Source organism: Miniopterus natalensis, chromosome 1 (assembly GCF_054644295.1).
Source record: "Miniopterus natalensis isolate mMinNat1 chromosome 1, mMinNat1.hap1, whole genome shotgun sequence".
In the NCBI taxonomy this organism is placed as follows: domain Eukaryota; kingdom Metazoa; phylum Chordata; class Mammalia; order Chiroptera; family Miniopteridae; genus Miniopterus; species Miniopterus natalensis.
The window spans coordinates 34326036-34342275 of record NC_142081.1 but is presented as its reverse complement, the minus strand read 5'-3'; the positions used below and the strand labels follow the sequence as shown (position 1 = coordinate 34342275).

At 35.6% G+C, this 16240-nt stretch overlaps 1 protein-coding gene across 2 annotated transcripts in view; it reads right to left on the bottom strand.

Annotated features, from left to right (window-relative positions):
* Positions 1-16240, bottom strand: part of WDHD1 (WD repeat and HMG-box DNA binding protein 1) — a 56990-nt gene that overhangs the window by 37931 nt on the left and 2819 nt on the right. For both annotated transcript variants that reach the window (XM_016198143.2, XM_016198144.2), the window contains exons 2-7: positions 9312-9423; positions 5885-6036; positions 5082-5193; positions 4860-4910; positions 2980-3075; positions 141-233 (exon numbers count right to left, since the gene is read on the bottom strand). In XM_016198143.2, coding sequence (XP_016053629.2) covers positions 141-233; positions 2980-3075; positions 4860-4910; positions 5082-5193; positions 5885-6036; positions 9312-9423 — 616 coding nt within the window. The remainder of the gene's footprint in view (positions 1-140; positions 234-2979; positions 3076-4859; positions 4911-5081; positions 5194-5884; positions 6037-9311; positions 9424-16240) is intronic.

Sequence of the window (16240 nt, the reverse complement as noted above, 5' to 3'; positions counted from 1 at the left end):
AGGCTGAGGGGCAGAAGGTGGACACATGCACAAGTCTAGAATTCTCCATTTCTAACAATATTTAACTGCAACTGTATTTAGGCAAAATATGCATTAAATACTCCCTTTAACCTACTCAAAGTGTCACTTACAAAACCTACCTGAGAGATGAAATTATCTGAAAGATCAAATTGATTACTCCAAGTTTCTCTTCTATAGAGCTTAACAGATTTTTCCACAGGAACTGCTAGTAACTATTAGATAAGATAAACAGTTTAAACAAAAGTTTACATTAAATTGAAAAGAAAAAGGCAGAAAATTAATACAAATAAACTTACAAAACATAAGAGCAAATTTATATTTTAACTGGCAACTCAGAAAATAACTTAAAATTTAATAAGCAAAGATTGAGTGATAGTCACTCTGCTGCCTGCATTGAAAAACAGAATATTTGTAGTTACTAGTATTTTTAATACGACTTCTTACGGTATCTAAGCCCCTTGAATCTAAAAATTCATCTCATTTACTAGAAGGAAAAAAATAGAGCCAGAATACTTTGAAAATCTTAAGAAAAAGAAATTTATCTTCCTATGTATTCTTCCAAAGAAACAGACTAGTAGAAAAATAAAAACAGTATATTCTTTCCATGTTCATAAAAAAAAAAGTATTATTTACAAACAGGAAAACTTAATTTTATTATTTTTAAATTAATCTGATTAATGTTCTGTAAGCAAAGAAAAATACATTCAGGATTCCCCAACTATTTATTATTTTAATGCAAAATGTACACTTTTTAATGCAAAAAGTTCATATGACACAAAAGAGATTATATTGAAAAGCAAGTCTCCCTCCCATACCTAAATTCTGTTTCTACTTCCCGAAGGCAGATACAAGTATAGGCTATACAAGAACGTTTATGTATGTATAAACAAGTACACACACACACAATTAATAAACAGCAGCACTTTTCTATATGTACTATTTTACAGCTTGATTTTTTTACTTAATGTCTCTGAAGACTATTCCATGTGAGGACATACAGGAATACCACAATTTATTTCACTAATTCTCTATTAATGAATATTTTGGATGTTTCTAATCTTTTCTTACTATAAGCAATGGTGTAACATTTATACATATGGTAGTACATATGTATAAATATGCTTATAGGATATAAGCCTGAAAGTAGTACTGTTGGTCTTTAATTCTGATAAAAACCACCATACCCTCTTCCACAAAGCATATAATCAAACTTTTGACCTTTGACCATCTGATAAAAAAAAATTGACTACCACTATAGCTTCAATTTTCAGTAAGAAAGGTTGCATATATTTTCAAGTTAAAAGCCATCTATATATCATTTTCTATACATTACCTGCTCATGTCCTTGTCCATCTCTCTTTCTTTTTTTAAGACCTAATTAGGTTTATTAAGTGATTCATACATCTCATGAATTGGGCAGCATCCTATTCAATAATTAGGAGGGTGTTCCTCCCATCTTTCTATTTGGATCCTATTGATTTGTAAGAACTCTTTATATATTAATGAAATTAGCTTTTTGTCATATTGTTTCAAACTTTTCCCCCCAGTCTGTCATTTGTCCTTTGACTCTGAAGTATTTTTTATCATCCAAAAATATTTACTTATTATATTGTTAAATTTATTAATCTTTTCTGAAAAAATTCACACACAAAAAAGTTGAAAGAATAGAGCAGATTCACCAGGTGATAGGAAGTCTCCAAGATGGTCCTCAATGACTCTCACTTCCTGATATTTATGCCCTTTGCCAATGCAGTTATTAATCTCCTTTTCCCACCTTTACCATACACTAAATTCCCATGTATATTGGATCCATTTCTCTGTTTAATAGGTATCTGTTTATTCATTCAGTAGCAAACTTTTAATTCCCATAGCATCATAATGTTATATTGACTGGGTTAGACTCCATCACTTTTCTGAGACTTTAGTTTTCTTTCTTTCTTTCTTTTTTTAAAATATATCTTTATTGATTTCAGAGAGAGGAAGGGAGAGGGGGAGAGAGAGATAGAAACATCAATGATGAGTCACTGATCAGCTGCCTCCTGCATGCCCCAAACTGGGGATTGAGCCCGAACCCCAGGCATGTGCCCTGACCAGGAATCGAACCTCGATCTCCTGGATCCTAGGTCAATGCTCAACCACTTAGCCACGCCTGCCGGGCAAGGCTTTAGTTTTCAATATGGACTATATAATCAGCACTATCTGATTTTCCAAAACATCTTACTGATATTTTATATTTGAGTGTTGTCTAAACTACAGAATAATTTAGGGAAGAACTAACTCTTTATTTATATGAAAAATTTCCTTTCTAAGGATGGGATATATTTTTCTATTTAACAAGTCTTCTTTAACTCTCTTGCTAAGCATGTTAAAGTTCTCCTTAATTTCTTATTAAGTTATCCCTAGTTATTTTATCTTTTTTGATATAAATTTTTTTAAAAAATAAGTGTTTTATTTCTCCAACTGTATTTTCTAAATGGCTATTATTTGTATATAGATTGTTACTGGTCCTGAATATTAATTTTGCTTACAGCTACCTTACTCAATTTTCCCCCAGTTCACTTTGGAATTTCCTTATATACAAGCATTTCATTTGCAGATAAGCATTCTCCTTCCTCCATCCAAACCTCTCATATCTTTCTAGTGTCTAACTGTATCTGCTAGGATACCTCCAAAATGTTAAATACTGGTGGTAAGAGTGGGTATAACAAGGCTGTTTCCAGAGTCATTCCATTAAACATGAATGTAAAGAAGAATATAAAATTCATTCATTCATGCAAAATGTACTCTTTAAAAAGCTTAAATGTTTCTTAAAACATTTCAATATTAATTAGTTGGCTGGGCTCAAAAATTTATAATCCAAATAAAATAGTTATGATTTTAAAACTATTCTCACATTCAAACTTGATAAGAACTGAAACAAATAATTTTTTAAAAGGTGGAAAAATAAGAGTCACTTACCTTCCCACTCTTTGGCTGCCAAGCAAGTCTACAAATTGATTTTGCATTTATCACATCATTGACCTTTTGTAGCAGTGGCCAACTAATAGCACATGTCTGATTAAAAAGAAGAAAAAAATTACTTCCCTTTATAAAAATTCTCCCCAAAAGATATGCAGAACTGAACATATTTAATACGTGGATTCTTCAAATTGATATATAGCTCAGAAAAAAGGCAACTTAATTCACTTTAATCTAATTATGACAATGTTTGACTTATCTAAATTATTTTAAGTCCTTCAGAGATATAAAGAGCACAAGTCTTAAATAATTAAATTAAAAAAAAAAAATTCCTATGTAGAATAAGTAAACACTATACTCATTGAATAAACAAACATATACACACACACACAAAAACCATTATATTAAAATCTTTAAGTTTCTACAAAAATAAACTTCAGCCCTGCTGGTACTATTCAGTGGTTAGTGTCGGCCTGTATACCAAAAAGGGGTTTGATTCCGGGTCAAGGCATGTACCTGGGTTGCAAGTTTGATCCCCAGCCCTGGTCAGATGCGTGCTGGAGGCAACCAATCGATGTGTCTCTCTCACACTGATGTTTCTCTATCTCTTTCCTCTCTCTCTCTCTCTCTCTCCCCCCCATTCTCTCCCTTCCTCCCTCTCTCCCTTCTACTATCTCTAAAAACTCAAAGGAAAAAATATCCTTGGTCAAGTATTAACAAAAAATAAAAATAAACTTTAGAGATCTACTATAAAATGTTATGGTGTCAAAGTCAATCCCTCTAATTTTTTTTTCAATCCTCACCCAAGAATATTTTTCCATTGCTTTTCAGAAAGGAGGGAGAGGGAAAGAGAAACATTGATGTAAGAGAGACACGTCCATTGGTTGCCTCCCACACACGCCCCAACAGGGCAGGCATGTGCCCTTAACCAAAATTGAGCTTGGGATCCTTCAGTCCATGGGCCAACACTAACCACTGAGCCAAAGAGGCTGGGGCCAAAGTCAATCCTTTTAAATAGTTCAAGAATGAGGAGAAGGAAGTGTGGCCGTTGAGGCATATTTGTGGGAGATACTTTTTCATCAGCCACATCTCTACAAATGCCAAGGTCTCTATGATTGCCTGAGGAAGAATAAACTTTCCTCTGCCAATCCAGAGAGTACTTTCTTCATACCGCCTTTAAAACTTTTATTGAGAACAAACAAAAACACAAGCAAAAAATAAAAAAAACAAAAAGAAACAAAAACTTTTATCAGGCGGGTTAGAATAATTGTTATGTGACTCTCCAAATGTGGCCCATGCTTTATTTTATTTTTGTATCCCCAACATCTAGGGCCCAAAAGATGGCAGTTAGTTTATAAACATATAATGACTGAATTTCCCACATTGATTTATAAAACTTAAAAAGTAAAATATAGCCTGGCCAGGCATGGATGAGTGGTTGAGCATCGACCTAGGATCCAGGAGATCATGGTTCGATTCCCGATCAGGGCACGTGCCCAGGGTGCGGGCTCAATCCCATGTCGGGAGCGTGCAGGAGGCAACCAATCAATGACAACTGTCTCATTATTGATGTTTCTATCTCTCTCTCCCCCTCTCCCTTCCTCTCTCTGAAATCAATAAAGATATATTTTAAAAGAAGTAAAATATAAATCTATCATTTCCCTGTGATTGAGTACAAAAGCAATCAGGCTTTTACATACTTACTTTTGCATTAGATTATTACGGAATTTGATCACAAAAACAGTTTCTAAGGTTACTCAAAAGAAACAAACTATATTTTTAAAAAAAGAATTATTAATTTGACCAAATAATACAATATATAACACTCAGTATATTATAGAAATGGTCAAAAATTTTTAAATTCAAACAGATGAGTTTACCTGATCTGAAATTTGCCACACTCTGATAGACCCATCACAACTAGCTGATGCCTGCAGAAATAAAACAATAGATTTCTCTAGTTACAGCCATATACTATATGGAAACTCGTTCAATTAATAAATCAAACTGTCTTTTATCAACTGTGTGAAATTTTTTGGTAATTCTCTTACAACTTTAAACATAACCCAGAAAAATTCAAAAAGAGGGGGAAAAATTTTTACCAGAAAGACATCCTTAGGATCAAAGGAAAGACTTAAAACAGGGGCTTCATGTCCTCGAAATGTCTTCTGCTGGCTGCAATCCATCACATCTACAACTTTGACTAAAAAGTCACTATGAACAATAAGAGTAATGTACATAAATAAATGCCAACACAAAAGACTCTCCTAAAAGCTCTGACCCAAATATTTCAAAAATCACAAGAATGCCATAATTTCTTTAAAGCAACTTGTGAAATCTGACAGCTAAATTTAATGACTGACCTTTTAGTTTTGTTCTATAAAGATGCTACAAGTCAAGTCAAGATTTCCCATTATGTTAAAATACAAATACTTTCTAAGTGGCTTTCATAATTACAGTTTAGGTTTCTATTATCTGCTAATACAATTAGTCATAACCATTTTTAAAAGGACTATACCTTTTACTCCAACTTGGCAACTCATCAATTACATAGTTTTCCTATGACAAATAAACACCAAGGGAAACCACAAAAATCCTGACTGTACAGGCCCGGTTCCACCTGAAATAATTTTTTAAATTTTGTATCAAACTATCATCTTTCCCCAGTCTTTTTCATCATTTAATAAATAGACTATCTGCAAAGCAATATACATATCTCAGTTCACAAGAAGCTCGTTTGTCCTCAAAAACCTTTACTAGTTAAAAAGACTTTACTATAAAAATTAAGTGAAAAAAAAAAAAAAAAGAAGAGAGTACTGAAAATGTGAAATCTGACAGCTGAAAGCAATGAATGAGACCATTCTGTTCTAACATTATTTCCTTTTCTGATATCAAAGAGCCTTACCCAGATCCAGCAGCGACTTTTGTACCATCACTATTAAAGACAACATGGTTTGCATTTGTGGTGAAGCGAGTCAATATACCATCTGGAACTCCTTCAGGAAATGTATGGACTTGAATAGTATTGTTAGATACTGCAGTGACCAATTTTCCACTCTAAAAGAAAAACAAAAATAGGAAATTCTGGCAAGACAAATCTAAATTGATTGGGAATCTCTCCATAGTTAAAAATCCTTAAAAAAACAAACAAAAACACGCTTTATATAGTTCATGTCAAGAAAAAAATTATCAATGTACAACTTTCCTGAAATGTTTATTAGCAGGCAAAACTTATTTGTTACCTTTGGAAAACTTATTTCCCCCTTCACCAGCCAAACATTTAGCCTCTGATTTGTATTTTACTTCTGGCTAAGAAAAGTACTTAATTAGTATTTTTATGGATTTCCAAGTATCATAAAAAAAAGGCATAGGAGAACTTTTCGGGAAAACATAGCTAGTCTCAGTGAGGAATGAGCACATTAGAAGACATGGCCACAATGGCCACACTACAGTTTCCACAATAAAATCATTATATTACATGTGTTTCTGGAATAGGATAAAATCTAAATGCAGAATCCACAGCACCTTCTTAAAAACAGTAAAAAGCTCTGGCCAGTGTGCCTCAGTTGGTTGAGTGTTGTCCCATATACCAAAAGGTCACCAGTTCGATTCCTGGTCAGGGAACATACCCAGGTTGCAGGTTCGATCCCCAGTTGGGGCGCATGCAGGAGGCAGCTGATCAATGTTTCTCTCTCACATTTATGTTTCTCTCTCTCTCTCCCTCCCTTCCACTCTCTCTGAAAAGCAATGGAAAAAATATCCTCAGATGAGGATAAAATAATAAGAAGAGAATCAACAAAAAACTACAGTGGCACCTCGGTTTTCAAACATCTCCACTGACGAACATTTCAGTTTATGAATGCTGTAAACCCGGAAGTAAATGCTTTGGTTTTCGAACATACCTCAGAAGTGAAACATGCCACACGGCTTCCGCTGAGTGCAAGATCCTGAGGCCTAGCTGTCAGCTGTTGATCCCTCGGTTTTCAAACGTTTCAGAACTCGATCTTCCGGAACAGAGTACATTCGAAAACCGAGGTACCACTGTATACCCAATTCAAGGCAACACTGATGATGCTAAGTGTTCTTTGGCAAAACTACAGATACACCAACTATTCACATGTGCACATCTATAGGAATTTTGTAACCTGGCAGTGCTTTTCTTGCAGACAGATTTCTTAACAGAATACTGATTAAGCATCCTCAGCTCTAATAAAGAATATTGGTAATTCTTTAATAACATGTTAACTAGCCCTCTATTAATATTAAAGAATATAACTGTAGTCATTCACTGGAAGACCTGAATAAAGAATGGAAGTCATTTTCCAACAAATCTACTAGGAAACCAAATCACTATCAGTAATCTGTCAACTAGTAAAAGTTTGAAAAGAAAACCATTTAAAGGATCAGACCTCTGGTCAGGATCTGGTCAGACCACTGTTCTCCCAGGTGAGTTGGGACAAATAGAACTCAGCAGAGGATGACCCGAGCTTTAGCCCATTGTGTTCCTTACTATGTCACTGGAACTTCCTCTGAGTTTTGGTTTTCCCAATTATAAAATGGAGATAATTCCACATACCTCTTCATATCTTGGTTAAAAGGCCCTGACAATGTAAAATACTATGCAAACATTAAGTATTACTACCCACAAACATGTTGATTCATCCAGTTTCACTATTTTGGAGGGTGATATTTTCTCCACTTTGTTCTCAAATAACTGCTCCCTGTTCTGGAACAGAGCTAAAACCCTTGTAATTTTCTAAGTGATAACACTAGTAACATCTTTTGTTCTAATATTTGGTCTTTGACCGTAGTTCCTAACAGAGAGCTCCTAAATCCCTTGGAATTTCCTGGGTAAAAGGAGTGTCTTTTGTTCCACTGAGGGACACTTCCACGGCACCTGGACAGCTTCGAGATAAGGGGGGGACTGGTCACCAGAGATAAAGCCATGATTGGAAGCTTGGAAGCCCCACCTGCCACCCTAGGGGAAGGGGAAAGCAGGAAATGGAGTTAATAATCAGTCATGCCCATGTGATAAAGCCTCCATAAAAATCCCAATAGTACAGGGTTTGAGGACCTTCCAGGTTGGTGAGCACACCCATGTACTGGGGGGCTGGTGCACCCCAACTCCAAGGGGACAAAAGCTCCTGCACTAGGGACCCTCCCAGTCAGTGCCCTATATACCTCTTTATCTGGCTACTCATCTGTATCTTTTATCATAACTTTATTGTATAATAAACTGATAAACGTGTTTCCCTGAGTTCTGTGAACTGCTGTAGCAAATGACACCAAGGAGGTCATGGGAACCTGCAATTTATAGCCAAGTTGAACAGAAGTTGTGGGTAACCTGGAGACTACTACTTGTGATTGGTATTTGAAGTGGAGGACAGCTGCAGTGACTGAGCCCTTAACCTGTGGGGTCTGCACTAACTCTGGTTCATGTTGGAGTTTAACTGAATTATAGGACACCCTGCTGGTGTTTCAGAGAATTGCTTGGTGTGCTAAAAAATCAACACATCTGGTATCAGAAACATTGTGAGTCCACATGGTAGCAGTGAGAGTTTCAAAAACATACACACACACGAGTGTTTTTCCTTTACTTTTCCAAGCCCTCACTATTACTGGGATTAGCAATATTTTTCATTTTGCCAATCTTATAGGGGGGAAAAAAACCCAATTGTTTAATTTGCCCTTCTTTTCTTATTAGTGAGATTTAGCTTGAATTTAATGCATGCAGTCATATATACTTCTGGTCATTTTTTCTTCTGAGAATGTGTTTCCCATTTCCCTAACCACTTGAAAAGGAGTACCTAGCCCTGAGACCACCCCATCTGCCTGAATTAGCCTGCCCTTTAAAACCTGGTTCTGTGGAGAGATTTCATCCTCCCCATACCACTCGCCCAACTTAAGGTTATTCACAAGTAAAAAACCTAGCGGTTTTTAGAGTCTTTGTTTGCAAAGTCCTTCTGAAAACACGTCCTCACTCTCTAAGTAACCTACATTTCAAAACTTCAAAATGCTACTGAGTTGTGTGACAAAGGAGAAAAAAGGAACACTTAAACTTCTTTTTAAAAAGGTACATTTTCTTTCATATACATCAATTGGTTCACCATTAATATCTATTAATCACCTTTAACAGACCATTCAGATTTTACCTGTAAAAATTTGGGGCACGTTACAGCATTATTACACATTTTTAAATGCTACTTAATAAGAGAAATAAACAAAATGGAATATCTATATTCAAAAATTATAAAAAAATACTTTTCATTCAAGCATAAAAAGATCACATGGCAGTACAAATTTATATCAGTTGCTATAATTGTTTTTACTACCTTCAAAGCACATGAATATGCCTTTTCTCCAACATTAATGGACTTAGGATCATCATCATCTAAGTCTTCCCAAATCCTCACATCACCATCACTTCCACAAGTCACAATACAACTGTGAAGGAAACACACTCATTAAAAAGTCACCCTGTTTTCAGGCCTATTTTTTTTAGATTGCTACTTAGTTGTCGTTTTTTAATAAAATCAAGGTATTAGAGAATAAATTTTCTCACTTTACACTCATAAGCCTCAATAACAAAGACTGCTAATCTTCTATGCTATAAAATAAAAGGTAAGTTTAATGTTCTCTTCAGTTCCTCCTTGGCATAAAAGTCTTTATTTGTAAGGTAAGTATGTAATCTCTGTAACAGCAGGGACCAGGTCTCCCTTGCTCACCATTGTGTCTCTAGCACAAAGCAGTCTCTATTATATAGAAACTTTGATAAATGTTTGTTGAATGAATAAATGGATGCAAGATCTCAATTATCCAAAGCTGATTATGCAAATGGTACCTAAAGATCTCAAATCTTATTTTACCTTGTCTTTCAAGTGTATATTCATTCAGTATATGTCCTATCTAGACACATACAAAAGCAAATGAAATATAAAAATAACATAAAAAATGGCAAAGACGAGACATAAAAAAACTGTGGATGTTCAGAAAAAAAAGATTAACCCCACTCAGAAAATCAGAAGGGTGGTATTTACACTGGGAAGTCAAAGGATAAGTAGGATACGCTGACATTGGTGAAAAGAGCAGCTTCAAACAGACAAAACACATGAGCCAAAATATGTAGTAAAGCTTGGGGGAGTTTACCTAGAGCAGACAGTCCAGGAAATCGAGAAAGAAAATGTAAATTATGATAACCTTAATGCCAGAGTGAGGAGCTAAGGCTCCCTTGTATAGGAAATAAAATAAGAACCTTCTTGTTTTATGCATCCAGCTAGTTTAGCATTTATCCTCGATTAGTATTAGTTGCATTAAAATTGGTCAGGGAGGGGCCTGGCTGGGTGTGACTTATCGGTTGAGCATCAACCTATGATCCAGGAGATATCAGTTTGATTCCCAGTCAGGGCACTTGGCTAGGTTTCGGCCCGATCCTCAGTGGGGGGCCTGCTGGAGGCAGCCAATCAATGACTCCCTTATCATTGATGTTTCCATCTCTCTCTCTCCCTTTCTCTCTCTGAAATCAATAAAAATATATATATATTTTTAAAAAATGGTTGGGGTGGGTTTAACAGACCTTTTCTTTGCACTTCCAGCTTCTGTCAGGATGTCATTTAGTAGTGTAACCAGTGCAATGAATAGAGTTCTCACTTTAACACATAGGTAAATCAGAAAGACAACCAGTGATAATTCATCTTCCTTCTCCTTCCCCTTCCCCTTCCCCTTCCCTTTCCTTTCCTTTCTTGATATAAATTAGCACGGCCTTTCAAGAACAACAGGTGTTAACTGATAAAGACCAAAGTGAAGTCAAACATGAATTCTTAGGGAAAGTGATTTCTTTCAGTATTCAGTGGTGATGGGAGAAGTATTTAATATTGCTATCTCTACCAACTATTTGGTCTATCAGCCATGGGAGATATAAAGTTGCAGATGCCAGTTGGTGGGGCCAGTGGGAAATAATAGTGAAATACAGTGGCATTAATGAGACAGTGGAAAAGTGAAATATAGTGGAATTAAAGAGCCAGTGGAAAATAATAGTGAAATACATTGGCATTAATGAGAAATGTATGCAGGAAATAGTTAAGTAGTCCCTTGAAGAGCTTTTAGAGTAGTCTGAAATTCTTCCTACAGTATTTTTGTCATTTATTGTAGGAATAAAACTACTAATTTTATTATTGGCTATGCTTTTTAAATTTTGCAAAAACAAAAAAAAATTTTCAGTAGCAATGAAATGGAGAAATATACATCAAGTACATGTTTAATTAAAAATTAAATACTAAATTTCTGCTTCGCAAGAACTTGATAATAAAACTGTAACTTGGACAAAATCTTAGTTGATATTTACCATGGGGCCTACAGTGACACCACCAACCACAGGAAAATCAGAAGACAAACAACTGCTGAAGAAGCATCAGCATCTACTTCATAAGTTCTAATTATCTTGAGACTGTCTGAAAACCATGCTTGTGTAGCTACCCAGTGAGTTTGCATCTTGTCAATCATGACTTTGCTGTCCAACAGAACTTTCTGATGATGGAAATGCTCTACATCTGGCTACTGAGCCATTGAAATGTGGCTAGTGGGATTGAGAAACTGAATTTTTAACTTAATTTTAATTAACTTAAATCTAAATAGCTACAAGTGGCTAGTAACTACTGTATTAGGCAGTGCAACACTAAAACAAATGACAGTTGTTCTAAATTAATTTTGTTGATTTTTCATTCTAAGTTTTCTAGTGCAAGTATGAAAAGTGAAGTGAAAGCTGTTAATGTGTTGTTTCCATTAGTAAAAGAAATCTTCAAACAGTTAAATGATATTGGTTTTATATCAATGTCTTCAGAGGTTTGAAACAGAAAGTGAATCAGATTAATTCCAATAATGGTTTGGTTTTCCCTTCAGTTCATGGAAACAAAGTACAGCTTCTGTAAATTCATCCTGTTGGAAGTGAAACACCTGATATTGGGAATTGTATCTAACTTCATTTAAAAAGTTCAATGCTAAAGATAAAATTCTTAATTTTTACAGTAATAATATACATTCTCATAGAGCACAACATTTGTAAAAACAATGCGCTTACTAATCTATAAAACATATATGTACTTGGAACTGAAATTATAATTCGTAATGTGTCCAAATGAGCTGTGACAATATACCAATCAAAACTGAAGTCATACTTGTCAGATTTTTAGGTAATTTTACTTGAATAAACAAATATTTTGTAACAAACTGATATTAAATATACAAAAATACTTCAACATTGCATGTGCTTTCTCTGCCACCTATCATCAATTATATTTTTAAGCCCTGACTGGTGTGGCTCAGTTGGTTGAGCGTCCCATGTACTGAAAGGTCGCCGGTTCGATTTCAGGTTGGGGCACATACCCAGGTTGTGGGTTTGATCCCTGGACAGAGTGTTTGCTAGAGGCAACTGATCAATATTTCTCTGTCACTCCCCCTACCTTTCTCTCTCTAAAAAAAGAAGAAAATCAATCAATCAGTGAACATGTCCTCAGTGAGGGCTCAAACAAACAAAAATTTTCAAATTAGATCTTTAATATATTTGAGCCTTTGAAAAGTGACTTTATAAAACCTGTGCCATATAATGATGGTATTATTATTGGAAACAGTCCTTTAAATCTTAGTTGCATTTTGTTCAAAATCAGAAATCTTTCATCAAAGCACTCAACTTAAGCCTTTGAAGCTTTTAGTGCCATGCAATTAATGAAAACAAAGCTATGTACAGGAAGACACTGAAATTTATCCCTATAAAAGCAAATACAAATTGAACAAATTGTGCATTAAAAGCTGAAACAGTGAAAGATTTAATTTTGAAATTCTGTAATTGCACTTTGGAATATGTTGACTTGTGAAAAGAATGTTCTGATGAACCCTTTTTAACAGTATAAATTTGTTCTATGCCAGAATGAAGTGAAATTAAGTAGGCTTAACATCTGTGAAATATTCAAAGGAATCACAGAGACAACTTACTTGATGAGTTTTGTCTTTAAAAATATTGAAAACTTTATTATTGGAAAAGGGTGCTCTGAATGCAGGTAAAAAGAACCTAAACAAATACTGAAGTGAAAATATTTATACATTTCAATTAAAATAAAGTTTTAAAAATTGAGACTCTTGCCCAGCTGGGCGTGGATCAGCGGTTGAACACTGACCTAGGATCCAGGAGATCGGGGTTCGATTTCCGGTCAGGGCACATGCCCGGGTTATGGGCTGCAGCCAACCAATGACTCTCATCATTGATGTTTCTGTATCTCTCTTTCCATCTCCTTTCCTCTCTCTGAAATCAATAAAGATATATTTAAAAAAAAAAATAAAAAAAAATTTGAGACTCTTGCCCTGCCGGTGTGCTCAATTGGTTGGGTGTTGGCCCATCCACTGGAAGGTTCCCAGTTCGATTCCTGGTCAGGGCACATGCCTGGGTTGCAGGCTTGATCCCCAGTAGGGGGCGTGGAGGAAGCAGCTGATCAATGTTTCACTCTCACATCAATATTTCTCTCTCCCTTCCTCTTTAAAAAAAATAAAAAAATAAAAAAATTTGAGACTCTTCAATTTAGCAGAATTTGCTCTGAACTTCCTAGGTACATGAGAACCTAAACAGAGTATTTTCTTACTGAAAAATACTGTGATCTAAAGAAAAGAATTAACTGAAGGTCTCACTTCAAATTTATTAACCATATAATGCAACTCTGAAAATGACTGTAGCCAATTCTTTAAGAATAAAAGACCACATTGAAAAAAAATTTTTTTTTCCAAAAAATATCAGCAACATGTTAGAGACAGACTGAAAAAATTGATTAAAGTACATGAATATGTATGAAGAATGACTATTCTACTTATGTTAGTGTTTAGATTATATGTTTAGTGTTGTGGGGGGTTTTTAAGGGTTTTTTAAAATTGAATTTTAGAGAGAGAGGAAGAGAGTGGGGGGTTTTTTAAAACTGAATTTTAGAGAGAGAGGAAGAGAGTGGGGGGAGAGAGAAAAGCATGGATGTGAGAGAGAAACATCGATCAGCTGCGCCCTGCACACTCGGGCATGTGCCCTGGCCTGGATCCACTCAACCCACTGAGCCACACCGATCGGGGTATGTTTAATGTTTAGATTATTAATGTAAAAAGATTTTTTAAATATTTAATGTCACAAATGTTTTTTAGAAAAAAATGTTGAAATAGTTTTTAAATAAAAATGTTATAGACCTACCAAAACTAGTTTTTTAATAGAAATGTTATAGACCTACCAAAACAGGATAATTTGCCAATCAATAAATAATTCAAAATATTATCATTTTAATTGTAATATTCTTGAAATCCTTCTCCCCATTCTCAAAGATGTCCTAATTTAAATGATAAATTAAGAAATCCCCTGTAAGTTTCTGAGCATCAGGACTAATTCTAATAATGCCTTTATCTTCTTTAGTACATAACTACAAAAAGCCAATGATTACGAAGGCATTTCTCACCCTCTGGATTCTCTATCCTCACAGAGCAATGTTCTTCCCTCATGGAACCACCCCTTCCTAACCCTTCCACTGGGCCTCATGAGATTCATGGTCAGGCACCAGCAAAATTTCTATTTCAACTCTTTTTCTGAACATTCCTCTAAGGACCTTGCTTCCTCTTAAGCCCTCTTAAGTGGTGTGATTTCTTTTCTACATCCTTCTGGGACCTAGAGGTGGGCCTTCCTTGCATTTCATTCATTACCACTTGCATTCTATCGCCACACCTTCTCTTTAATAATTTAAAAAAAAAAAAAAAAGCTTGAAACTGCCATCAGACCACCTATAGATTCTTAAAGAGAAATCCCCCTAGTTCCCTAACAAGTTTTAGCACAAGGCTCACTGTTATTTTCTAACACTATTTGTATCATAATTCTTAAATGTTTTCAATATCCATATAGGTGAATATAAGTCTTCTGATTCTCAATTTTGTCTTCTGCCCCCTCTCAGAGTCCCACAGTCATAGACTAGATTTTGTCTTTACCAATATAGCTACTGCTCCATAATCTCAATTTCAATCATCCTAATAACTTATGTTATCACCTGATACCCTTAATACCCTAGACATCTTTAATATCCTAACTCTAACAATTTTCTTAAAAATATGTCTTTACTGATTTCAGAGAGAGGAAGGGAGAGGGAGAGACAGAAACATCAATGATGAGAGAGTCACTGACTGGCGGCCTCCTGCACCTCCCCCCACTGGGGATCGAGCCTGCAACCTGGGCATGTGCCCTGACAGGGAATCAAACCTCGACCTACTGATCATACATAGGTCAATGTTCAACTGCTGAGCCACGCCAGCTGGGCCTAACTCTAACAATTTTTTAAATTCTATTAGGATCTACATTCTACTGAAACTACCTTTTCACCATCTCTCCCTTCAAGTTCTCACATCCCTCCTAAACTGGCTTAAATTCCACAGTCTGTTACTAATATCACTCCTCTGCATCACCCTCAAACCCCTTGGCTCTCTTTGACTTTGTAATACTTACCAGGCAAAATCCCAGCCCTGGTTAAATCCAACTCTCTGCCTATTATTAAATTTGCACTCACAGAACTAAATACGGCTGAAGAAAAACATATAACCAGGTTATATGTCTCACTTTAAATTTATGATTACTAACCTGAAGTAGGCCTTTAGTGCTGCACAGCAATCCAACTAGATTCCCTGGATCATTCAGTTTTCCATCTCTTCTATCTATCTATCTATTCTTTTTTCAAACCTCCGCCTCCTCCCCACTTTCAACTAATGCTTTTACGTCCTATTCACTGAGAAAACAGAAACAATCTATAGAAACTGTCCACATGTTCTCCCCATCCCTTCTAGATGCTCCTTTGCTCCACATATGAATTTGACCATGCTCCTCCTACCTTTGGCCAATCTCCCTCTTATACACAATATACTAGCCCCTCATACCTAATCAGGACATCACTACAGCAATTCAACCCCCTTCCGCTACAAAATCAATTTATCCCTCTCTATTGGATCATCTCCAGTCATATATATGGTGTAACCTTGCTCCCCTTCAAATAAAACAAAAATCTTTCCTGATCCCACATTCCTATCCAACTACCCTCATTCTCTGAGTGTCATACTCACTAACTCCAATTTCTGCCTTCTCTTGAATCCACTGAAACAAGGTTTTCATCTTTAAAAAGTGATTTTAGAGAGAGGGGAGGAGGAATGGAGGAAGAGGGAAAAAAGGAGAGAGAGAGAAGGGGACAAGGGAGAGAGAGACAGACAGACAGAC